General features: G+C 39.7%; 1 protein-coding gene across 6 annotated transcripts in view; it reads left to right on the top strand.

The window, feature by feature from the left end:
- The window catches only part of FYB2 (FYN binding protein 2), a 167,043-nt gene that overhangs the window by 82,040 nt on the left and 58,290 nt on the right, over nt 1–26,713 (top strand). For all 6 annotated transcript variants that reach the window (XM_082688107.1, XM_082688106.1, XM_082688110.1 and 3 more), the window contains 8 exons: nt 2,355–2,463; nt 5,009–5,168; nt 12,101–12,215; nt 12,304–12,344; nt 14,069–14,132; nt 15,156–15,254; nt 19,773–19,801; nt 21,939–21,999. In XM_082688107.1, the coding sequence (XP_082544233.1) occupies nt 2,355–2,463; nt 5,009–5,168; nt 12,101–12,215; nt 12,304–12,344; nt 14,069–14,132; nt 15,156–15,254; nt 19,773–19,801; nt 21,939–21,999 (678 nt within the window). The remainder of the gene's footprint in view (nt 1–2,354; nt 2,464–5,008; nt 5,169–12,100; nt 12,216–12,303; nt 12,345–14,068; nt 14,133–15,155; nt 15,255–19,772; nt 19,802–21,938; nt 22,000–26,713) is intronic.

Genomic DNA, 26,713 nt, shown 5'->3' with positions numbered 1-26,713 from the left:
CATTAGGATAAGGAAGAGAAAAATGAGGGGGAATCAAAGAGGGAGATGAACCAGGAGAGGCTGTGGACTCCAAGAAAGAAATTGAGGGTTTTGGAGGGGAAGAGGGTGGAGGATGGGTGAACCTGGTGGTGGGTATTAAGGAGGGCATGGATTGCATGGAGCACTGGGGGTTATATGCAAACAGTGAATCGTGGAACACTGCATCAAAAACTAATGACATACTGTATGGTGACTAACATAACATTAAATTAAATTTTAAAATGTGAAAAGAAACAAGTGAAATTAATTATGTGTTTTATTAATCCCAGTGTATCCAAAATATTGTCATTTTGACATGTAATCAATATAATAACTATTACTGAGGTATTTTATAGTCTTTTTTCTCTAATTCTTCTTGAAGAATTATACTTATACTTATATAAGTATATGTTATACTTATAGCTCAGTCTAGACCGGATACATTTCAAATGCACGATATCCATACATGGACAGTGGCCGCAGGTGGAGAGCACAGATTTAGACTTTATATTCTAGGTCAGGGGGAACCACAAAGAGTTTCAAAGCAGAGATAACGTACTCCATCGCCTCATAGTATTCCTAGAAGTCACCATATTGAATTTAATTTGATAATTACTTATAGAGATCCAGTTATAAGTTACTGGATAAGACCTGACAAGATAAGATGGATTACCAAGGGCATGTACATCAACAAGGATTTATGTTTTAGGAGAAATACCAACAATGTGCAATGGGGAGTAAGAACTGGGTAATTCTAACACAGCAAATGCTTCCATGAAGACAAGGATCCCAACAATTATTGCAGGTCCATTATGTACTCTGAACAATGCTGAGCTTTCCACATTTTTCTCACATTTCATTCTCCTGGCAACCATGGACATTGGCATTGTGACCTTTCATTTATGAATAAGAAAATATGATTTTTTTTAAAGGTTAATCATGGACTTGCAGAAAGAAGGATATATAGTGAAGATTAGAAGCCAGCCCTCCTGGGGTGCCTGGGTGGTGCAGTGGGTTAAGTCTCTGCCTTTGGCCAGAGTCATGATCTCAGGGTCCTGGGATCGAGTACCGCATTGGGCTCTCTGCTCAGCGGGGAGCCTGCTTCCCCTTCTTTCTCTGTGCCTGCTGCTCTGCCTGCTTGTGATCTCTCTCCCTCTGTCAAATAAATAAAATCTTTAAGAAAAAAAAAAAAAGAAGAAGAAGAAGCCAGCCCTCTCTCACCGCCCCTGATCATCATGGAACTGGCAGATGGCCTTACTGGTGGGCACGGTGCTCAGTAATTACGTGAATGAATGAAACTCCTGACAATTCTTTCCATTGTCTTTCAGAACAGTACTGTCTCTGGTGCTTTTCCTCTCTTGTTGACCTCCTCTTCTGAGTTTCTTTGAGGGCTCCTCTTTTTCTGCCTTCCGTATGAATGTGGTTGTAAGTCTAGTTCACTGTGCCAGAACAGAAGTCCTCATCTGGGAGTTGACGACTCCTCCACATTCATTCTCTCCTCAGATCTCAGGTTTCTCCTGACACTGTCCACTTTGCCTCTCTCTCATACTCTGTCCAATGCAGCTGTCATCTATATAGTGGTGCGTGGTGGTCCTTCATTTCCTTAGGGAAGACTGTCTGAGTTCCACCCTGTGCCAGGCCCCATGCTGTTGCTGCTCTAGATCACACAGCATTGATGCTAGGAATACATACAGAAATAGCGGCACTCTGCCGCTTTATAACTTGATTGTTCGTTTACAAGGCAATTGGAAGAACTGGAGGCTGATCCATAAACAGTGTTTTATAATACAAATAGAAGGACAAAGTGTTGGGGCAGCAGATAAGAAGGTATGACTGGGAGAATCAGGGGAGGACTCTCAGAAGTAAGATGATTCAGACAAATTGAGAAGGGTTTGATGTTCGCCAGCAAGATGCAGAAGGCATGTCTGTCAAGGGAAATGGCAACTAAAAAGGGAGAGTTGCTCGAACCAGGATGGTTGGTTTGGGGAATGTGAGTCTAGAGCAAAAGTTGAGGGAAGGAGTAGAGGGAGGTGGGATTGGAAAGAAAGATTGCAACGACATCACGATGGGTTTATATTTTAGCCTACAGGCAATGGGGAGTTGCTAGGAGATTTTAAGCAGGGATTCCTTCTGGCATTGATTGGAGCGGGTAGAAACTCAGTGAAATGATCTAATGGGTGACCTGATCCTTATCTTAGCAGAAGGTAGGGAGAGAAGAGGAACTATTCAGCTGTTTAAATTCACTTTTTCCATTCCTTTCTTTTAGGATTGGGTAGTACACTATGATCTAAACACTCTAAACCTCACTTTTCCCTTGTTATCTCTTCACATCTAAGCCCTAAATATGAAGATGAAGATGAAGATAAAAAGGAGAAGGAAAAAGAACCATGTGAATTGGAACCTCAAAAACCACAAAAAGATTTACCTTCAAGTCATCTTTTCAAGGTATCAGTGTTCTAGGGTTCAGGGCCAAACAGTAAAAGTCCAGGGGTATCATGGGAGTAGTTCATGGAGTGACTTTTTAGAGCCTGAGACAGCAGCTCTCGACAGAGAGCATCTGAAGACCCTGGGGTGTTGGGTGTTTTCTCAAAGAAATGAACTTGACAGTAACACTGAGCTCTAGCCTCAGGTGTCCACTTTTTAGCCATGAAGCAGGCCTTAGGGGTGGGGCTGGGCTAGTATGAGTTCAGCAAGGCATCCAGAGGACAAAACATAGACACTCATTTGGGTGTTGTACCCTGCAATTGAACAGCCCCAGAAGGAGGGCCTCCTTAAGGTGTGTGCTTGAGGGCCCTACTTAGAAGAACAACTTACTTCTGAGCTCCGTCATTTCATCTGTAATAGAAGAACAAATCATCCCTACTCAATTACCATCCGCAGTCCCACCCTGATTCTGTCTGGTTTATGTGGATAAGATAATGTATGTGAAAGTGCTTTGTAGACCATGAGATACCATAAAAATGTAAGGTATTCTTAATTATTACTTATTAGTAAATACTAGATTCATGTGTATACTCCTATCCAATCAATTGACATTGTCCCCCTCAGAACAACTAGAGTGGTCAGAGGCTTAAATTATCGATATCACCAGTGCTGCTAGTAATGCTCACAACATTCTGAAAACCTGTTTGAGTTGTGCCTATCGTAGAATATCAGATTGCTCCAGTCCCAGCTGCAGGGCTTGGGAAAATCAAGCAGCTTGGTGGTGTTTGTGGGCCTGAACTGGTGGGCAGGCCAGAGTTAGGGAAGGGGCATTGCATCCTGAGGCCAGAGAGCAGACAAGGCCATAAGTGGGTGATGGGGCCAGAGATCAGAAAGGGGTTATCAGGACCATGAGAAAGATAAAGGGGAAGTCACAGTTATGGACATTAACCATGAAAGAGAAAAGCAGGGATATGTTCTTTATCAGTGCTGGCCATTTGACAAGAGCCAGGCTGCAACCAAAGGGACATATTCCTGCTCTTTGATGTGGATTTGAGTTTTGGAAATTGTTGTAGGTGATTTGGATTATGTGGCGTAGCTGGGCAGTGCTGTTTGGGGTCAGGTGTAAATGGAACATCAGTAGATACAAATTCAAACTGACCCTAGGAAGCATTCCCAAGGACAGGACAAGGGGAACCCACACACGGCCTTATTAGGGGCCACAGTGAAGGAAGGCAGTCACTGCATTTATGTGAAACTCTGACTTATTACTTTGTCATTTTTCCCCATTAAAAAATTGATTCTTGGCTGTGTGACTTGAAAAAATGCCCCTCCTTTTAGTTTGTCCAGACCACATCAAGAGCTCAGGAAATCCCATACTTTATAACTGTTAAGTACTTCGGCTTCTTCCGACTGCTTTCAGATGTGTTGTCATAGTCAGTGCTCCTGTCCACTTGCCATCAGAAGGACAATAATCTCCTCTCCTATCGCCATCTGATAAATAGCCAGAAAGGCTGTAATTCCCCTTGGTCTCTGGTGTCTATTCCGGAAATCCATCCAGAGCTTTCTGAAATGCACATCTGCTCCGATTGCTGCCTGGAGTTCAGTGAGGCCCCCTTTGAACCTTGCACACAAGACCCTGCATTACTCAGCCTCATTCTGTCACATCTTTCTCCTCTTGTCTTTTCAACCTGTCCCTTCCAGTCTTCCCTCAGCATCAGATTCTGTACACCTGTCTGAGGACCCTAACATCTCCAGATACCCATGCATTTGCTCGTGCTGATTTGTCCCTTTATCCCGTTGGTCCATCTCTTCCTTTCATTTTAAAGTACTCTTTAATAAGATCTGCTCTGGAAGTCTTCCTCCACCCTGTCTCCCAGCCAAGAGAACGGACCTCCCCTCCTCTGTTTCTGTCTCAGAGAACAACACAGCTGCAAACGGCCCTTGCCACGTGGTACCTTAAGGTTTGTGTGTCTTGTCTCCGTGATCAGTGTGTAGGCCACCGTGCCCATGGTGTCTCTCTATCTCCGGAACTCAGCATTCATGTCTGACCAACACTGCAGAGAGGGAGTGGGAAAGGAAGTACAGAGGAACAGAATGGCAGGGGGGCAGAAGAACTATCAGGTGAATGGAACACAGCCCCCCCTTGGTGGTCAAGAGCACAGGGCTCAAGTTCTGTCTTAGTAGACTACTGGCTAGGAAACCAGAGGATTTGGAGACCTGTTATTTAACCTTTCAGAACTCTTTATCATGTGGTCTAGTGATATTTTCCCAGTTGGGGGGGGGGGTCCTGGAGATGAGGTGAGATAAGATATTTGAAGAACCTTCTCTGTTACATTCTGCGGCCTCCGGTGGGGCTGCCTCCCCTGGGCATTCGGTGGCCGTTCAGAGGTGACCCAAAGACTTGGTGTGCATCCTTGTGAAAATTTGTCTAGGGGGACTGCGTTCAGTACCACAATAAGTCCTTGCTGTCCGTGAAGCACGAATTACGGAAGAAAAGCACAAGTAAGTGGGCAACGGAGCAGGTAAGTCAGAGCTCTATAGCACTCTCCCTATTGCGTGTGTTTAGGGGGCCACGCGTGGAGGGATGCTGGGAAGAAAGCAGGTGATGAAAGTCCTCGGAGGCCGCAGGAGCATGCTGCCCAGGAAGCAGGGCCCTGTGAGCGATGCCACCCAGACAAAGGCCTGCCTCCAAGACCCGAAGCTGGCCAGGCACTCCCTAGGCCACTGTGAGTTGCCTTTCTTCCTGGTTCTGTTCACCATCATCACATGATTTACAAGTTGTGGGTGTCTAAGATGTTACTTTCTTTTATAAATATTTATTGAACATTTATTATGTGCCAGGAAACTTAACGCTCATGAGGCAGTTGTGCAGTCATGGAAAGAGCACTGGATTTAGAAGTAGAAGACCAGAGAGAAATAGGTATTGGTTACACAAAGAAAACAGATACCACTCCAGCCCAATAAACCATGGCAGACCACTGACATTTCATGTGTTACTAATCAGTTATAAGAAGAATAAATATTCAGTGATCATAAGATGAACTCCAGGTCCCTTAAAATATGCCTCTGGGCTAATTGGCCACATCCTTGCCTCACAGGTCCTTCCCTGTATACTCTGCTGTATTCTGCATATCCTGTCTTAAGTCTTTAAATATCCCTGTAATTTCACCTGATCTCTGTCTGGAATTCTCTACCTGCTGATGTCCTAGGCATCCTTTAAGTTCTATCTCAGAAGTCACTTCTTCTGAAGTCCCCCTTACCTCCATCCATTCTCCTCTTCCCTGCTCCTCAGGGACCACAATTCCTCACTCTTTCTGTTTCTGTGGCACTGAAACAGCAACCAAGTGACCGCATCTCCATATTAGGCTTTACAGTTAAGCATTTCTGGGACCCAGGCCCCCTATATACTAAGCCCATCATCTTAGGAAACTTACAGGGTTTCATGTACAAATGGGGTTGATATTATTTTCCAGGGCTATTTGTCAATGTTTGTAAACTGTATATTTCATGTGATCACTAACTGTTAGTTCTCTTCATTAATTTCCTTCTCTAAAAAAAGTATAGCATACCTTACATTATAATACATGGGGTACGTGTTTGTCTCCCATGGTACATGGTGGGCACCATGTGATCAGAAACCATTTGGTATTTTTCTCTGTATTTCTGCAACCTGGCACAATGTCTGGCACACTGGAGATCCCCCAACAAAACTTTGTTAAAGAAAGGAGTAAAAGAATAAATCCAGCTTCAGTGAAACTATGGTAGATTTGACAACATGAATTATTCTCTTGACTAAGAAAAGTAAAGAATAGATTTTTGGAAAATGTTTTAAAGTATCATAGAACAGATGTAAAAAGAAAGCATGCATCTACTCGCAGGAACCAGGAACCCTGGAAGGTGAGTGCCAGAGCTACTCTTGCCCTCGGGGTTTTTACTGAGATCTGAATCTCTTGAGCTCCTGTTTTGACTGTGTGATGTGCAGAGGACAGGAGCTGTATCCCAGGGCCTGCCCCAAGTGAGTTTATAATTGGGAACTCCTGTATGAAGTCAGGACCTCACAGGATTATGTCTACACAGAATGAATAAGACTGTGCCTATAGTAAAAAATACCATATTATGTACTTATAAATTTGTTATAAAAACATTTCAAGCGTTCTGAACACAACACAAATTTTTTCAAAAATAAATGGAAAAGGGAGGAAAAGACATTTTGATACTAACGACACATGAGAAAGCATAAAGGTGGCATAAAATAAAAAACCATGCCTTAAATTGAGAAGTAGGTAGACAATCTGGAATACGGGGCGGGGTGGGGGGGACAGAAGTAAGACCAGCTGAAGTGAACTAAAGAGTTACAGGAGAGCCTTGAATATGGGGCTGAAGGCTATTTTCATGCAATTGTGTACTGTCTGTGAGGAGTCACTATAGATTTGGAGATTATACCATGAAGAAAATAGTCCAAAAAGGATTATTCTGAGTAATCTGTGCATGCTGCTAAAGTACAAAGGGAGTTGCTGAGTCCGTCAATAGTTCTTTGCAGGACTTGTTTGAGTAGCACAAAATGTCTAGTCAAGGACAGTGGGCATAAAATCAGAAAGTTTTGAGAAGAAAAAATACAATAGAGTGTCTTTCTATACTCCTTCTATGCAAATAGACCTCTTGGAAAAATGAATGAAATAAAAGTATCACTTCTTTTCATTGAAAACAATTAACACAACATAAACCCTTGTAATCAAAGGAAACTTGGTGCTGGGCGAAGAAAAAGGAATGATTACCATAAGCTGATCCTCATATCCATCAGCAGTTCAAATCCCCACCACTATGTGTGTGGTCCAAAAGAAGACCAATGTAATCTAACGTGATATCAGCTTGGTCGCTCTCCCAGCAAACAAAATCTTCTTTGATGGAACAGACTTCTATCCCAGGTTTAAATAATTCCACAATATATACTTCTAAAAATTAACAGTTCATAGACAGAAATTACTAAACACACAAGGAAACAAGTCACAGTGACTGAAAACCAGTGGAACAACAGACTCTAGGACCCAACCTGCAAGATAGTACAGATATTAGAATTATTAAACACAAAGTATAATATTTAATATATTTTAAAAATTAAAAAATATGAACAGGGAATAAACAGATTTGAAAAAGATAAATTATTTGATAAATTGATATAGAAATGAATTAATTATATATCAGATTAGATACAGAAGAAGAAATTAAGGAATGAGAAGATAAATCTAGAGAAATTATTCAAAATATATTCCACAGAGGAAACGATAGGAAAGAATGAAAGAGAGGATAAGGGTCCTCCGAGATAAAAGGAGAAGACTTAAAATAACATCAAATCAGAGTTCTATGAAAGGATCCTAGAAAGAGTGGAAAGGAGGAAAAAATAGATAATGCCTGATAATTTTTTAGAATTGTTGAAAAATATCAATTTGTACATCCAGAAGCCCTTAAGTTCTCAAGCAGCATAAATAAAAGAACTCCACACCTAGTTATATCTTAAGGAAATGGAAGGATATTGAAGAATAAGAAAATATCTTAAAATATCTTAAAAGCGGACAAAGGAAAAGGCCAGTCACCCAGAAAGAAACAAGCAGGCTGATTGCTGAGTTCTCAAAAACAAGAGTGTGTAACTTGAATACAACAGTGCTGTTGAAAAATATTGAATGTCTACCCAGATTTGTATAACTAGTAAAAATGCATGTCAGGAATGGAGGAAAAAATATGGTATTTTCAAACAAATAAAAAGAGATTTTAATCACAAAGTAAAACCTTCTGATGGAGATTCTAAAGTGTTCAGTTCAGCCAGAAAGAAGATGATCCCAGATGGAGAATTTTGGATACAAGAAAGAATAGCAGAAGTGTCAACCGAATAAAACAACATCAAACTATGGAGAGGGGGAAAAAATTGAGCGTTAATAGCACATACTTTGGGAAGGTGACTCAAAGCATTCTAAGGTCTTTAATTGTGAGTAACAATAGTAATTTATGCAAGCTTTAGAAGAGTAGCTAGAATATATTCATCAAAAGATACCAGGGTGAAAAGCAAGGCGCAGAGTGGGAGAATACTTGATTTATACATATATTTGACAAAGGATTCCAATATGGAATATATAAATCTTCTATAAACATCACTTTATCCAGAAAATATAAAGTAGAAATCAGAAAAAGAAATTGAGAGACATTGGGAAAAGAAGAGGTACTTCACTCAAGAAGATACTCAAAAGGCAAATACATAATGGAGGAGCTGTTCACCTTCATTAAGTCTCCGGGAAATGCAAATGAAACCTACAATGTGATATCACTACCCGCCCACCCAAACGGCTAAAATAAAATCCACTAAAAATATCAAGTCTTAGAGAAGTTATGGAAGAACTAGAACTCTCCTACATGGCTGGGACTGTAACTGGGGTAATCACTTTGGAAAACTGTCTGGCAGTATCTATTAAAGCCCAGCATATGCATATCCTATGACTAGCAACCCCAGGCCTATTCTTATACCCAATAGAAATGCATACTTCAATTTACCAAGACATATACAAGATGTTCACAGCAGAACTTTTTATAATAACCTCAAACTGGAAACCATCCACATGTCCATCTAAAGTAGAAAGGATAAATGTAGCATGTTCACACAATGGAATCGTTACGGGAATGAACAAATTACAGCCATACACAACAGCACGGATGAATGTCACATAGTATGGAAGAGAAGTAGGCAACACCAAGAGAACATTCTGAATGATTCTATTAACATGAAGTTCAAAAACGAGCAGAACTGACCTCTGATATTAGGCGGTACCATGGTGGCTCCCGTTGTGGGAAGGAACAAGGACTAGACAGCATGGGAAGGGCTCGGGGAAACTAGCAGGGTTAGGTTTTTAGATGAATATGTTAGATTTGGGAAAATCCACTGAGCTTGACCCTTAAGATTTGTGCTTTTTCCTGTATGTTACCATTAAAATTTAAAACACACTAGGATATCGAGCTCTTTGCTTGGCAGGGAGCCTGCTTCCCTTCCTCTCTCTCTGCCTGCCTCTCTGCCTACTTGGGTTCTCTGTCAAATAAATAAATAAATAAATAAATAAATAAATAAATAAATAAAATAAAAAATACTAGGATAACTATTAAAAGATAGCACATATTCCTTCCAAACAAACAGAAAACAAGAAAGAGGAAGATGAGGGGGGAAAATAGAACATACAAAAAGTATGTAATGAGATAGCAGGTGTAAAATTCAATATATCAGTAAACGTTATTAACTCAATACACAAAACACTCTAGTTAGAAGATGTATGCTTTCAAATCATCCAGTATTAAAAAAATATGGGAGTGCCTTTTATGTGCCTGGCCCTGTTCTAGGTGCTGGGGTTACAACGGTAGACAAAACTGACCAATATACCTATGCTTATGAAGGTTGCATCTGATCAGAGGAGACAGATGGTAAATCTGTAAATAATGAAATACCCAGTCTGTGGAATGGCATGGTAGTAAATGTTATGGGAAAATATAACATGAGGAAAAAGAATCAAGCAAGTGGAGGCAGTAGCAGTTGCAAGTTTAAAGTTGTTCACAGGTGACTCCAAAGATGTCAAGTAGATGAGAGCCAAGTGTGTCTAGGATAAGAATGTTCTGGGGAGAGGGGAGAAGACATGCAAATACCTGAGGCAGGAACCTCCCTGATGTGGGGGCAGAAGAGCAGGAAGGCCGTGCAGCTGGCGCAGGGTATAGTAGGAGATGAGGTCAGAGACATGACAAGGGGCGGGCCAAATAGCGTGGGGGCTCCTGTAGACCATTCCAAGAACTCTGGCATTTCCTCTGACAGATTTTTAAGAATGAATGAGAGGTTTTGAGCACAAGAACAGAATGATCCGATTGTATTTAAAGAATCATCCTGGCTGAAGTCATGAAAGAAGAAATGCGGAGGGATAAATCAGGGACCCGTTAGGAGCTCGTTGCGGTAACATGAAAGAGACGATGGGAGCCTGGAGGAACATACGTGGTAGACTTGAGATGCGTTTGGATTCAGGATAGCATTTGGAATTAGAGAAGGGACTCAAAGATGTCTCTGTGTTTGGGACCCGAACAACTGAAAGGACGGGTTGCCACTTTTTATTGAGATGGAATTGACTTCAGGAGAAGCAGATTTGCAGAGAGAAACTGTCAGTTTGGTTTGGAGCATAATGTGTTTAGACAACCAAATGGGAGTGGTGTGAAGGCTGATGGAGTATCTAGAATTCGTGAAAGATGTCTAAGTTAGAGATGTAAATTTGGGAATTGTCTGTGTTTTTAAAAAGATGCCATAAACTTTTACATATGCTGCAGCCAAAAGGAAGGATTAAAAAAGAAAAAAAAATGTCTTGAACTAGGAATTAAGCACCTGGGTGTTTAGCATCTCTACTTTGTGCTGGAGAAATTTACTGGTGAAATTTACTGGTAACTCCTTAAGGAAAAGGAGCACTTTATGGGATAATAAGGAGGTGACATGCTTGAGATGGTTCAGGGTCTGCCTGCTAACTGACTTCTGATGAGGGGGTAGAACGTTGTTGCTTGGTTCATTTAACTGACACAAGGCAATTTGCTTATTGCTTATTTCTCAGATGTATGTATCCCTTCTTCCTGATTAATAGTTCAAAAATGGTTCTGAGTCAATATTCAAAATATTAACCTATGCCAGTTGATAAAAGTGTGGCAGTTTTATGGTTATGACAAGTTTACAGCTCTGTAAAATAAACCAGCACCTGCAACTAGCTACTTGGGCCAACAATTCCTGTACATTTTTCAACCTGGCACACCATCTTCTGGCTAATTCCCTCACTAAGAAATAAGAAATGTTAACATGTTCAATCAACTCCTCTAAGAAATTTGAAGAAAAAAATGCCACAAAACTGGATGAGTTCATCTAGATTTAAAGACAGAGAAGAGGTGCCTGGGTGGTTCTGTCTGTTGAACATCTGACTCTCGGTTTTGACTCAAGTTATGATCTCAGTGTCGTGGGAAAGAGCCCTACATCATTGGACTCTGCCCTCAGTGGAGAATCTGCTTGAGATCCTTTCTCCCTCTTCTTCCTCTGCTCCTCCTCCCATGCATGCGTGTGTGCTCTATCTCTCTCAAATAAATAAATAAATCTGTAGAAAAAGGTAGAAATTCCAGGGCTGTACCCTGGAGGATCTCACTATCTGAGGTCATAGATTAGAGAAGAGCCATCCAAAAAATTTACTGGTCAACAGGGTAGGGGTAGGGTGGCTGGGTTATGGACATTGGGAAGGGTATGTCTACGGTGAGTGCTATGAAATGTGTAAGCCTGATGATTCACAGACCTGTACTTCTGGGGCAAGTGATATATTATATGTTAATAAAAATAATTTAAAAAAATTACTGGTCACTCTTTATAAATACATATTCATCCTTGCCACAGTCCTATAAGAGTTGGTGTTATTATTGTCCCAACTTCAGAGAACCATAACTGAGTCTCTGCAAGGTGAAGCGGTGTGCTAAAGAAGTGTACATACCGAGATTATAACCCAGTTTCAGTGTATGAAATCTGCTTTTCCTATTCTCGCCTCCACCGCCATGGCATATGGAAATGCATTTATGGTAGCCGTGGATGAGTTATTCTTCGGGACTGTCTCTGTTTTCTTTACAGGTGGGTATGTGGAGACCTTGGAAGACACTACAGAAATGCCAGATGGGGCGGCCTGTAAGCCTCACTCCAACTCAGAGGAGACATATGATGACGTTGAGTACCCTGGGAGAGCGGGGTAAGTGTGGTGAGACTGGAGATGACTGTGGAGAGACTGAAGGTACGACACAACAGGTTAATGGTCTTTGCATTCTTTCTCCTTGCAGACCACAGTCAGACCTTTCTAACTCATTTGCTTCTGATAATGGTAAGTATAAGAAGACATTTGGAACTGTCAATAGGAATTGCTGAATGCTTCTGCGGCTGATTAGTGTAAGGTGTCTCTTATCTATATGTACTTTCAATAATGCCAGTCGGGCAGGGTGATAATAAGCTGGGTAGGAGAAGTGGTCCAAGGTATGTGTTAACAAATGCACTTAGAATCATGAAGGTGAAGATGCTAATAATGGGGCTCTTGTGGCAATAAATCAACTTCACTATGAAATGTCCTCCTTCCTGACTGCTTCACAGTGCAGGTCTGATCATAGGAATGCTTATTTTTTTTTTAATTTAAATTTTGTTAGCTAATATACCATGCAATATTGATTTCAGCGGTATGATTCAGTGGTTCATCATTTACATCCAATACCCAGTGCTCATCATAATAAATACTCTCCTTAGTCCCCATCACCCTTCTAGCCCATCCCATACCCACGTCCCTTCATCAACCCTCAATTTGTTCTCTATCATGAAGAGTCACTTATGGGCTGTTTCCCTCCCTCCTTTGTTTCTTTTCCCCTTCCCATATGTTCATCTGTTTTCTCTCTTAAATTCCAGGAACGTTGCTTACTTAACACAGAATCATGGTTTCCCAATACTTTTAAGATCAACTTTTGCATGGTCTAGAGCCTTGAGTGGTTTGCCTCTACTTGCCATTGAGGACTCTTCACACCATACTCAGTCTTCACCCTCGAGACCCATTCTTGCCTTCTTCCTTTTAGCTTCTCTGACTTGCCACGCTCCACCACAGGGTGTTCTCGTGCTTTCCTCCTTCTTCCCTCCCCTGGGCCCATTTGCCCATGTGACTCTTAATATTTCCTCTAATCCCAGCTCCTTCGTTATTGCCCCAGAGAATACTGCCCTTGGTACACAGTCTCATCAGTCTCCTAGTACCTAGGCCCTCCCTCTTAGCACTTTACAGTTATAATTTTGCATGTATGCAATTCTTCCATTAATAACTATCTTCCCTCCCGGATTGTCACTTTCTTCATGCTTGCTACTTTTCCTAGCCCTTAGCATAATGCCAGGCACATCTGAGACACACCAAAACTACCTACGGAATGTGAATGGATAAAGAAATAGAAAAGGAGGATAATCCAATGCCACTCTGGTTGCTTTTGTCTTCCTCAGAATGTCAGAATTTTAGATGGTAAAACCACCTCAGAGATCATGAAATCCCGTACGCCAGTTTAGAAAGGAGCTAAGGCATGGAGAAGTTAAGGGACTCTCCTCGGCTCACTATGTGTGAGTCACATTGTAAACTTGAAAATCCTCCATTGCCGGGTAGCCTCAAAGTGTATCTATATGCTTTAAGCTCATGCGTTGGGCTAGGGGACAGGTTATTCAAGATGCCTTCTTTTTCTCCATTATTGCCCCAACCTTCAACACAGCGTGTGATGTTTAATAGACTTTGAATGTTCTATATGAAATATGCAAAAGACGAGGGTAGAAAGATAAAATCTGTTAGTAAACCCACTTTCTTTTACTACAACAGATCAGACTTGGAATCAGGTGGAAGCCAATGTGAATTTTCATATTGTACATACTGTTATAGAGGTTTAATTATCTCTTACCATATGCTTATTAAAAAAACAAACAAACATGTGCTTGACATCATACCTAGCACCTGGTAGGTATGCAGTAATTTCTTATGAAATATGAATCTGAACTATTGTCATTATAATAAATGAAAATCATTTTTTTTAATTTCAGAAGAAAATAATGAAGAAATGTATGAAGAGGTCTATAAAACAAAGAGCAACTACCCAAAAATAGAGTGAGTTTCTGTCTTTCTCAGCTTTGTAGCTAATGGTAGTTCCCTGTGAGTGTAAGAAAACCAGAGTTCAAGAAAAAACCCCTTCCCTTGACCCTATCATCCTTAGGGAGGATTTGCATCAAAAGGAAAGATAAGATATTCTAATACTATATTGTGATGAATAAGAGACTTGTGATTGTATACGGTCATATGCTATAATTTTTAATTATATTGCTTCCTCTTTTGAGAAAATGTCCACCTCTCAAAGTATAGGGCTTTCATATTGTGTTAGGACATAAGTGAGAAAGGAGAAGTAAATATCAATAAAACCTGCTTCAGTTCTATCATAGCAGTTCCAGGAAGAAATCAATGGTTATGACTTAACTTGTGTCTTTGCAAGTTATTAAGACTGTCTCTAGGATTTGGGCTTAATTTAATATCCATGTTATCAGGAATACTTGTTCAAATGGGCATTATTCATCAATTTTAGTTAGTGGGGCACTTTGTGGAAATGAGATAGCAATGGTTGAAAGCAAGAAGGATGAGGGTTAAAGGGAAGAGTAGGAATCCATACTGCGTGGGATGCTGTGGGTGTATCATTCCCTCTCCCTACCCCCTAAAAAACCTGAGAGTATATCTGGAAGAATTTTAATCCTTAACTGGGCAGTAAATATACCACCATTGTTGTGACATCATTCAATAAATTAAAGGTCAATGACATAGATTTCAGGAGCTAGGAATTTCAAAACATATTTCCAGCATAGTTTATAAACTATGCTTCCCTAACTCATCTTCCCTAAAAGGAAGACCTCGCTTTGTATCCTCAAAATAGAGACCATTTGGGGTAGATGAAAGTTTGTACTGAAGTATAATCCCCTTCAAAGCTGGCTGGTATGTGTTATTTCATATTGGTATCTAAACAAAGAGGAAGAGCGTGGATGTTCCTGTCTCTTCCTGGAGTGGAGGTGTGTTCTGGGATGAGCCTCTTCCATCTCCAGGACTCTCTGAAATGCCATGTTATTTATATCCTCTGATTCCTCTTAGTTTAGATGGAAAAGAAGCACTGAAAAGACTGCGGAAATTCTTCAAGAAGGAAAAGGATAGATTTAAAATGAAGAAAAACAAGTTGAAAGAAAACGTAAGGTAAAAAGTCTTGCTTACCCCCCGCCCTCCCACCAGGGGAGGCCTAGCTGTGCTAACCTGGTAGTTTTATATCCTATTCTCAGAAACAGAGCAGAGGATATCTGAACTAAAACCAAAGGCACTAGTTAACACCTGCCTCCTTCTTTCCAATTTGTGAGTGAACCATACTAATAAGACAGGGACCACATCCCTTTAGGAAAAAAAAAAAAAAAAATTGATAATAAGTGGTTGTAAACAAGAATAGAAGGAAAGTCTTAAGCAAAGTCTAGACAGTAAATTTTTTCTATCACCTTTGGCTTATATTCCTGGAGCACTACCTATTATTAATTGTATCCTTTTATGCCTTCTTAGCCCTACAAGTTCCAGTGGATTTTGTTGTTTGCACTTGGTATTCTAATTTGCCTCTCTGGAGTGAGGCCGTGTGTATAGAGGGGAGATGAGCTTTCCAGCTAAGTGGTTCATGTATCTCAAGGTCTTAGGACCCTCCCAGATCTCCCTAGCTAATTACCAACATTTGAGAAGGTTACAGATTTACTAGCAGTAGAGATGGGAAGCCTGAATTCTGGATTCTAGTTTCAGCTCTGCCATTTTTCATTGTGCAGTTGGGGGCAAATCATGATCCAGCCCACATTTCCTCTTGCATACAAGGGAGACTCGGAGGTACTTCTCTAATATGTAGAAATGGATCTGTTTTATGAGGCAGGGGATGATAAAATAATTTCCCCAGTGTCATCAGGTATACTGGCATGGGACTGTTACTCTACCCTGAAGTTCTTGTCAATTATAAAACCTCAGAGTTACATGATTTTTTTTTAATATTTTTATTTATTTATTTGATAGAGATCACAAGTAGGCAGAGAGGCAGGCAGAGAGAGAGGGGGAAGCAGGCTCCCCGCTGAGCAGAGAGCCCGATGTGGGGCTCGATCCCAGGACCCTGAGATCATGACCTGAGCCGAAGGCAGAGGCTTAAACCACTGAGCCACCCAGGCGCCCCGAGTTACATGATTTTAAGTCCAAATGTCTGCCTGATCTAGATCTACCAAGAGACCAAAATAATATGAGGTTCATAAATCATAGTCCTGACCATGGAAACAGAGCTGCAGTGGTCAATAAGAACTATGCACAAAGGCAATCTCTGGGCCTAACAGGTTAGATGCTTCTGACAAAAAATTATGATGTCTGTGGTCCCTTAGAAATTTGATCCAAGTGAGGGGCACCTAGATGGTGGAGTCAGTTAAGTGTCCAGCTCTTGGTATCAGCTTAGGTCATGATCTTGGGGTCATGGGATCAAGGCCCACATTGGGTTCTACACTTGCCATGGAGTCTGCATGGAGTCCCCCAAAGGGATTCTCTCTCCCTCTGCCCCCACCCACTCACACACTCTCTGAAATAAATAAATAAATCTTTAAAAAATTGATCTAGGTGAGAATGCTAATATTTTTAAATGCAAATCTGATTTCCTTTTTCTTAGAAATATTCAGTGAGTCCTTACAACATTAGGACAAATATCCAGTACCTTCCCATGGCAAGTAAATACTTTACGGCCACTCCCTTCTTACCTGTGCAGTTTTATCTCTCACTCAGATTTCCATGCTCTACCATGCCCTATAAATGCCCCACTGAACCTCCCTACCCAAACCTGGATCTCCTGTTTCTCCTGTGTATCTCTCTAACATCTAGAGCATGTCTTATAACATCTATTAATACTCTGAAAAACCCTTTTTCTTAGAGTCAGAGAGCCTCAGGGTAACAAGAGAAATCCACATTATGTAGTCCAACCCAGTACAAAAGCTTCTCTGGAAACTTCCTAAAAAACCAAGTATCTGTGCCTGCACACCTCTATAAAAGCAAGTTACCACCTGCAGAAAAAGATGTTTCATCTTTAAGAAGGTCTCTTAAGATTTTTTCCCATAAATTTTAGCAAAATCTGCCTCTCGGCCTTAATTGTTTCATTTAATAACGTGTAGCTATAACAAGGGAGGACAGAAATGTCATTATCTTCTGTTGAGCCTTTTGATTGAGGGCTCCTCTTTTGAACACCAACTCCTGTTGATTACTTTGCCTTCAGAGGGAAGTTGTAACCATGGGAATGTGACATTTAAAAGGAGTAAGTTTCTTCCAAAACCAAAAACCAAAACCAAAACCAAAACAAAAAAAGAGTAAGGCTCTCCACCCTCTCTTTGTCTCAGACATACACACTGCCTATTAGGATAGTCATTAAATGGCTTGATTTAGGTATAAATAAGTCAAGAATTAAATGCCACCAGACATAGCTATACTACAAATTTTATATGGGAGTTAGTTGTTAAAGCTGATCTCACTCCCTTCTCCTCCAGATGCGTTGACTTCCTTGCTTTTCTTTTAAAGACCAAGCACACCTCTGCCTTAAGGTCTCTGCATTTGCTCTTCCCTTTCCCAGAACACTCTTACTCAGATAACCATGTGGCTACTCCCTACTACTCCCTACTACTCCCCTACTCCCTTTAGGATTCTGCTCAAGTCACCTTACCAGAAAAGCCTTCCCTGACCATCTTCTGAAAAATGGCAAACCAACTTTCAACTGCAGCTCTCCTGCCCCTTATCTTGCTCTACTTTTTTCAACTGTATTTATCTCCTCACATGACCCAATGTAAATTTCCTTGTTTTGTCTGCTTCACCCTACCGGAATCCATGAGGGCAGGGATATTGACTGTCTGGTCCATTGCTAGATCTCCGACATGAGGAACCATGCCTGGGACATGATAGGTACTCAATAAACGGCTATTGAATGAACAAATGACCTAAAGGAAGGAAATATTCTAGATTTTTTGTAGCCTGAATTTCTAGGTTTAAATAGGCGCTACATCCACTCTGGCCCAACTGAATCAGTGTTAAGAAAGTCTCCGTTGATCGAGGAGCCCTTGAGTGGAGAAGCCAAGGATATGTGCTAACTGGGCCTTGAGGACAAGGATGGTGAAGTGCTTCACATGGGTTTTCTGTCCAATCTTCACAATGACCTCATGAGATAGAAATTCTTCTCTGCATTTCACAGATGAAAAATTAAGGCTTTGAAAAGTTATGTGACTTGCACAGGGTAAGTGTGTAAGTGGCAGAGCTGAGAGTTGGATTCAGCTGTCTAACTCCAGAGATCACGTGCTGCTTCTCCTCTATTCTGACAGCACCCAGTCTGGTCATACAGTTACTGACATCAGGACCAGTGAACACCCTCAGCTCCTTGGCCAGGCACATCCACTTGGGTACACCCCACCCAGCTCTAATATTAATATTCACCCCGTGAGACAGAGCTGGTATGCACTTTAGAAATGAAGAAACCAAGGCTTGCACAAAGGTTAGCTGGTTTTTCCTAAAAGTGCTGTTTCTTTGGACAGTCCTGTATTGTGTTCCTATCACAGTGTTGTACTAACTTACTTTAGGTCTCCCTCATTAAACACTAAGCTACTTCAGGGTAGAAACTTGGTCTGATCATTTTGTATACACAACACATGGGCCTGGACCATGGTCATTGTCCCCTTAATACCTGTAAGGCTGAACTTAAATTAATTGCTTAAAATACATGAATTTTTTTCTACCACACCATACTTCCTTTCAGCTCCTTAACTGTGTAACCAGTCTACTTGGGCCAAATGTCCTCTCCCACTTAGCAATCTGCTATCTTCCATTTCTCCCTGGCTTGGAGCTCTGTTCTCAAGATATTCTTTTGGCTTAACCATATACAAAGGCAGGGTCCTGTGTCTGCAGAGGGTAGTTCTCTTTCACCATATTTATCCTACAGGGAATATCCAGCTGCACCTCAAGATATTGTGGGTTGGGTTTTAGACCACTATAGCAAAGCAGATGTTACACTCAACTGAATCAGATTTTTTGATTTCCCAATTCATAGAAAAGTTGTATTTACACTATAGTGTGGTCTATTAAGTGAGAACAATGTCTAAAAAAATGTATATTACTTAATTAAAAAGTAATCACTGATCACAGATCACCATAACAAATATAATAAAAGTGAAAATGTTTGAAATATTGTGAGTATTAACAAAACATAACAGAGACACAAAGTAAGAAAATGCTGTTGGAAAACTAATAGTGCTGATAGATTTGCTTGATGTAGGGTTATCATAACCCTTCCATTTATACAAACCACAGTTGATGTATGAAGTGCGGTACAACCAATTACAATAAAATGAGGCATGACTGTATTTGGTAGGTATCTGGAGAGGTTAGAAGGCAGAAACAGGATCTTGTGGATGGACAAAGGCAGAGCCTGAGGTTGTCTAGTTAGGAAAGGGGAGCAGATAATGGGTGGTCCTTTATGGGATACATAAGCTCATTTTTAAATGGTGGTTTGGAATCGAGGGGAAGGTTAATCAGAACAAAGCTGTAGGGAAGTTTTGCTTCACAACTTTGCCTAGGCACACCTGCATCAAGAAAACTAGTCATCAATAGGTTATTTGAGATGGATCAACTAATCTCTCTGAACCTGTTTTTTTCTGTAACCCTTTTTTGTCTTTTGTCAATCTACAGTGCATTTTCAATTTCGCTGCCTGATTTAGGTAAGTGACGTTCACTAATTGCTGGTACAAAACTATGCAGCATTACCATATTCAGGGGCAAGGAGAGAGAAGGAGTCATTCTTCCTTCATTCTACATTTAATGAAAAATTGATACATAAAAATCAAAGATGTTTTACACAACCTTATTCCTTACTTTGAGGAAGATGAGTAACGAGTAACGTTTCTTAAATAACTACTGTATACCAGGCCTCTTAAATTCCCAGAAAAATAGGGATAATCTTTTCAGGGAGGCTTAGACCCACATCCATACTTCAGTGATTTGAGATTTGAGATTTGTACCCAAATCTCTCTGATTACAAAGTTTGTGCATTTTACAGTATACCACATATCCTCTTGAAGGAATTGATAGCCAAATCACCCTAATTAAGACATAATAAGCTGGGCAGGATCACATTGCAGTACACATACTAATTGCATCAAGAATGGGTCATTGGAATATTCTTTGCTTCAATATGAAAAACTACTGTTTTTGTAGTGCACAAATTAGCATATTGCCTGATATACAGTATGATCTCAATACATGTTCAGTAAGTTGAATCAGTCAATAAAAGAGGGCTGAGTTGTTTCTCGGTTTTTGTTTTTGAGCTCTAGCCATGATGGTACTTTGAGTTCTCTCTGATTAGGCAATTCAAATGTATATTATATTTCAGAAATATGAGTTGGCTGTTCTAAACCAATGAAGGTTATATAAATAAACCTGGTAAAATCACAGGTCTCCCAAAATTCCCTTGGTCCAAATAAAAATCTAAAAAGCCAACTTAAATGGTATTCATTAATGCTCACAATAGCCAAACTATGGAATGAACTTAGATGTCCATCAATAGATGAATGGATAAAGAAGATGTGGTATATATACACAATGGAATACTATGCAGCCATCAAAAGAAATGAAATCTTGCTGTTTGTCACAACATGGATGGAACTAGAGGGTATTATGCTTAGCAAAATAAGTTGATCAGAGAAAGACAATTATCATATGATCTCCCCAATATGAGGAAGTTGAGAGGCATTGTGGGGGGTTGGGGGTAGGAAAAGAATAAATGAAACAAGATGGGATCAGGAGGGAGACAAACCATAAGGGACTCTTAATCTCACAAAACAAATGAGTGTTGCTGGGGTGGGGGGTAGGGAGAGGATGGTGGGGTTATACGGACATTGGGGAGGGTATGTGCTATGGTGAGTGCTGTGAAGTGTGTAAACCTGGCAATTTACAGACCTGTACCCTTGGGGCTAATAATACATTGTGTTTTAATTAAAAAAAAGAACAGGTATGCATCGTACTGCCACCTAAATTTATGAATAATCAAATATGTATTATGAATAATTATACAAGAAGTTCTCAGACTCAAGTGGTGAATCACTTAAATAAACATTATGGATTCTGGGGCACTGGGTAGCTTAGTTAAATGTCTGACTCTTGATTTCAGCTCAGATCATGATCTCAGGGTTGTGAGATAGAACCTTGTGTTGGGCTCCACAATTGGCCATGGAACCTGCTTAAGATTCTCTCTCTCACCCTCAGCCTCTGCACCACCCCCACCTGTTTAAAAAAATTGTGTAATTCTCTGTCGAGCTCCAGGAATGTGAATATCCTAAACTGAAAATGTCTAATTGTGATTATGCACTAAAATTCAATTTTATGCAAGATTATTATAGAAGTGCAGTTGCCTATGGTTTGAAAGAAAAATAATGGAAGAAAAATCTACATGAATATTCTACTTAAACTGTCTTTTTCCCAGGAATTAGGAAAAGCCCTCTTACTATTCTAGAAGTAGAATATCTTTGTCCAGCTCCAGGATGATGGGAACCTACTCTGAAAATGATCCTTTCAGCAACGCATATTTTCTGAAAATCTGCAGGAAATTAAATTGATATAAATATATGTGTTTGAGATATTAGGGCATGCTACTGTTTTTTAACCTCTCATTTAAATTTCTTCTCAAATGGAGGTTGTTTTTGTTCTTTGATCCTTCCAGCCTATCTGCATTCTATGATAAGATTTTGATAAAACAGTTGTGGGGATACACCTGGATAACTGGGTTTTGTGGATAATTTGTAAAGTGAGGGATTGTATAAACCACACCTAATGACTGTTTTGGTCCTGTCTTGAACCCAGAACTTAGGTCTCAGGAAGCTATTATCTATGATAATGTGGACATAAGTGAAAAAGAGTCAAGGTAAGTCATTTTACCTCATTGGTCATCCCTACTGATGTGCAACATATATTTTCCAATGCTTTGTTAAATATGGTCAGAGGGCCACCTTTTCAGAGACGTAGAGACTGGATGAAAAGTCAGCCCATGATATAATGTAGACAGTTAGTAGTAGTCTGAATCACCTAACATTAGTAGGTGATTCAGAAGTTACTGGAGCTTTTCAATCTGTTTCATATCTTCAAATCTAGAGGCTTGGAACTCATTTCAGTGTAACACACCATTATTTAATAGCCTTTTATGTACCAGGCAGCCTGGAGGATAGCAAGCACTGTCTGACAGAACCTCTGGTCTCAAATATGAAATAACTATAACATATCGAGAAACTGTCCTGAAACTCAATAACCTCTCTCTAGCTATTTGTTATCTGTGCTTTCTATCTGAACTAGATGACTAAAAATAAAGGTCTCCTGTGCACATTTTTTATTCATATAGGGTTCTGAATTTTTTGCACTTATAAACACTATTGCTATAAATATTCTTACTAATCTCTTCTATGACTATGTCCAAGAATCTGTCTAGGAGATACTTAAGGGAAGGGAAATGCAAATTATGTAGAGAAGGCAAATTTATAAGAAAAAGGCCAACCTGATTTTCCAGATTGTTATACCAATTTACAACCTTCCTAACCATTTCTAAGGGGAATATTGATCCACCTTCTCACCAATACTTACCACAGACGAAATTCTTAATTTTCATCAATTTAGTAGGCATAAATTACTTAGTGTTGAGCCCCTTTTAATATGTTTATTCAACTTTCATATCTTTCCTTCTGCAGGTCTATTGACACTTTTTTCCTATTTTCCTATTGAGCTGATGGTCTTCTTATTTATTTGTAGATTTTTTTACTTTCTGAAAAATTATTATTAATATATAATGTATTCTTTACCCCAGGGGTGTAGGTCTTACACACTTCACAGCACTCACCATATCACATACCTGCCACAGTGTCCATTCCCCAGCCTCCCACTCCACACCCCTCCCCCCAGCAACCCTCAGTTTGTTTTGTGAGATTAAGAGTCTCTTATGGTTTGTCTCCCTCCCTATCCCATTTTGTTTCATTTTTTCCTTCCCTACCCCCCATGACACCCCACTCTGCCTCTCAAATTCCACATATCAGGGACATCATATGATAATTGTCTTTCTCCAATTGACTTATTTCGCTCAGCATAATACCCTCTAGTTTCATCCACGTTGTTGCAAATGGCAAGATTTCATTTCTTTTGATGGCTGCATAGTATTCCATTGTATATATATACCACATCTTCTTTATCCATTCATCTGTTGATGGACATCTAGGTTCTTTCCATATTTTGGCTGTTGTGGACATTGCTGCTATAAACATTCATGTGCATGTGCCCCTTCGGATCACTACATTTGTATCTTTAGGGTGAATACCCAGTAGTGCAATTTCTGGGTCATTCGGTAGCTTTTTTTTAATGTATTTTAGATACCATTCTTTGTCAGTTACATATGTTGCAGACACCTTGTTGTACATTGTAACTTGACTTTGCAGTGTTCTTCCTAGTCTTCTAATGAATAGAAATTCTTAAGTTTAATGTATTTGAATTTATCAATTGAGTGTTGCTTTTAAAATCTTTTAAAGAAATCTTCATCCTAAAATCATATGATATTCTCCTGTATTTTCTTCTAAAACTGCTAAAGTTTTTGCCTTTTATATTTAAACCTTAGACCTATCTAGAATTGATTTTTGTGTTTTTGTATTATAATGAAGTAGCTAGAAATCCAATTAAATTTTCTACCATATGGATAAATGCCCTGTGTGATTAATTGACTAGTCCCACCTTTCCCCATGGAGGTACAATGCTGTCTTTGTCATACTAAGTTTCCATATGTCTGAAGGTCTGTGTCCACGCTCCCTGTTCTATTGTCCTTTCCATCTTAATTGTATGGTGCTCTGAAACATATTAAGATATTAGTAAGTACTAAATAATAAATACTAAAGTAATAAGATATAGAAGCATGGATAAGATATTAGTACACTGAGAGAGTAGTTGATATTAGTGCTTTTACATGTTCTAACATGTGATTTATGCCTAGTGTATGGTCAATTTTTATAAATGTTCTTTGAACATTTTAGAAAAACATGACTTCTCTAATTGTTTGGTACAATGATCAACTGATGTTCTTTAAAACATTCTCTTGTTAAAAATCTATTTATTTGTGCACTTTAAGATGCTTTACCCATCAGTATTTGAAAGAAATGGGTTGAAATCTTAAATAAACATGGTAGATGGGTCAGTTTCTCCATAAACGTGGCTACTTTGCATGTCACACCTTGGTGGGTAAGGTATTAGATTGAGAAACCTAAACAGCTCTAGATAATGGTCACTAGATAATCCAGACCTCTGCTTTCATTTCCCTTTGTTCATTAGAATATCTCCTAGAGACTTAGCAAGGGTAGGAAGAAGATGGGGATCTTGAAAAGGACACTGGTACATTTTCTACAACATGGCATCCATGGGACTTGTAGTATATTCTCTTAATTCTCTGAACCTTAGTTTCTTAACCTATGATTTGGTAATAAAAATCCTCATGTAGTGAAAATAAGGGCCATTTGTAGCCCAATGTTCATAGCAGCAATGGCCACAGTTGCCGAACTGTGGAAAGAGCCAAGATGCCCTTCAACAGATGAATAGATTAAGAAGATATGGTTCATATATACAATGGAATATTATGTATCCATCAGAAATGACAAATACCCAACTTTTGTATCAACATGGACGAGACTGGAGGAGATTATGCTGAGTGAAATAAGTCAAGCAGAGAGTCAATTATCATACGGTTTCACTTACTTGTGGAGCATAAGGAATAACATGGGAGAAGGAGGGGAGAAGTGAGTTGGGGGAAATCAGAAGGGGAGACAAACCATGAGAGACTGTGTACTCTGAGAAGCAAACTGAGGGTTTTGGAGGGGAGGGGGATGGGGGGGTTGGGTGGGCCTGGTGGTGGGTATTAAGGAAGGCACGTATTGTATGGAGCACTAGGTGTGGTGCATAAACAATGAATCTTGGAACACTGAAAAAAAAATTACAGTATTAAAAAAGAATGCCAGCATAAAACTTGACATGTAGGTGCTCAAAAAGTATTACTTCCTTCTATAATACTCTCTCCCCTCTCTGCATCATTTTTTAATGATCTTGTTAAAATTTTTTTGTTACTGAGAATTCCAAATGGAAAATTCCATAGAATCTTATAATGAACTCATATAAACCCAATACTCAGCTTTAAAAATTACTAGTTTGTGACGAACCTTGTTTACACTGTCACCTACCTCCCCATCTCCAGTATTTTTAAATTAACATAAAGTATTATATTAGTTTCAGTATAGGGATTAGTACAATATAGAGATTCAACAATTTTGTATATTACATCATTTTCAAGTACTCTTAATCCCCTTCACCATTTCAATCATTCCCCCCACCAACATTCTGATGGGTGTGAGGTGGCATTTCAGTGTGGTTTTGGTTTGCATTTCCCTAATGATGAAAGATGTTGAGAATCTTTTCATGTGTCAGTATGTCTTCTTAGGAGAACTGTCTGTTCATGTCTTCTGCCCATTTTTTAATTGAATTATTTAGGTTTTTTTGGTGTTGACCTTTGTGAGTTCTTTACATATGTTGGATACTAACCCTTTATCAGTTATGTCATTTACAAATATTTTATCCCATTCAATAGGCTGCATTTTGGTTTTGTTGTTTCCTTTGCTATGCAGAAGCTTTTAATTTTGATGTAGTCCCAATAGTTTATTTTTGCTTTTATTTCCCTTGCCTTAGGAGACATAACTAGAAAAATGTTGCTAGGGCCAATGTCAGAGAAATTACTATCTGTTCTTTCTTCCAGAGATTTTATGGTTTCAAGTCTCAAATTTATGTCCTTAACTTTATTTTTTCAGTGTTCCAAGATTCATTGTTTATGCACCAGACCCAGTACTCCATGCAATACGTGCCCTCCTTAATACCCACCACCAGGCTCACCCAACCTCCCACACTCCTCCCCTCCAAAGCTCTCAGTTTGTTTCTCAGAGTACACAGTCTCTCATGGTTTGTCTCCCCTTCTGATTTCCCCCAACTCACTTCTCCCCTCCTTTTCCCAATGTCCTCCATGTTATTCCTTATGCTCCACAAGTAAGTGAAACCGTATGATAATTGACTCTCTCTGCTTGACTTATTTCACTCAGCATAATCTCCTCCAGTCCGTCCATGTTGATACAAAAGTTAGGTATTCGTTTTTTCTGATGGAGGCATAATATTCCATTGTACATATGGACGATATCTTCTTAATCTATTCATCTGTTGAAGGGCATCTTGGCTCTTTGCACAGTTCGGCGACTGTGGCCGCTGCTGCTATGAATATTGGGGTACAGATGGCCCTTTTTTCCTCTACATATGTATCTTTGGGGTAAATACCCAGTAGTGCAATTGCAGGGTCATAGGGTAGCTCTATTTTTAATTTCTTAAGGAATCTCACTTTTCCAAGTGGCTGCACCAACTTGCATTCTCACCAACAATGTAAGAGGGTCCCCTTTTCTCCACATCCTCTTCAACACTTATTGTTTACTGTCTTGTTAATTTTGGCCATTCTAACTCGTGTAAGCTGGTATCTCCATGTGGTTTTGATTTGAATCTGCCTGATGGCTAATGATGATAACATTTTT

This window comes from Mustela nivalis, assembly GCF_964662115.1.
Source record: "Mustela nivalis genome assembly, chromosome: 10".
Taxonomy (NCBI): domain Eukaryota; kingdom Metazoa; phylum Chordata; class Mammalia; order Carnivora; family Mustelidae; genus Mustela; species Mustela nivalis.
The sequence above is the reverse complement of the archived record's forward strand: the minus strand, read 5'-3'. Positions and strand labels throughout refer to the sequence as shown.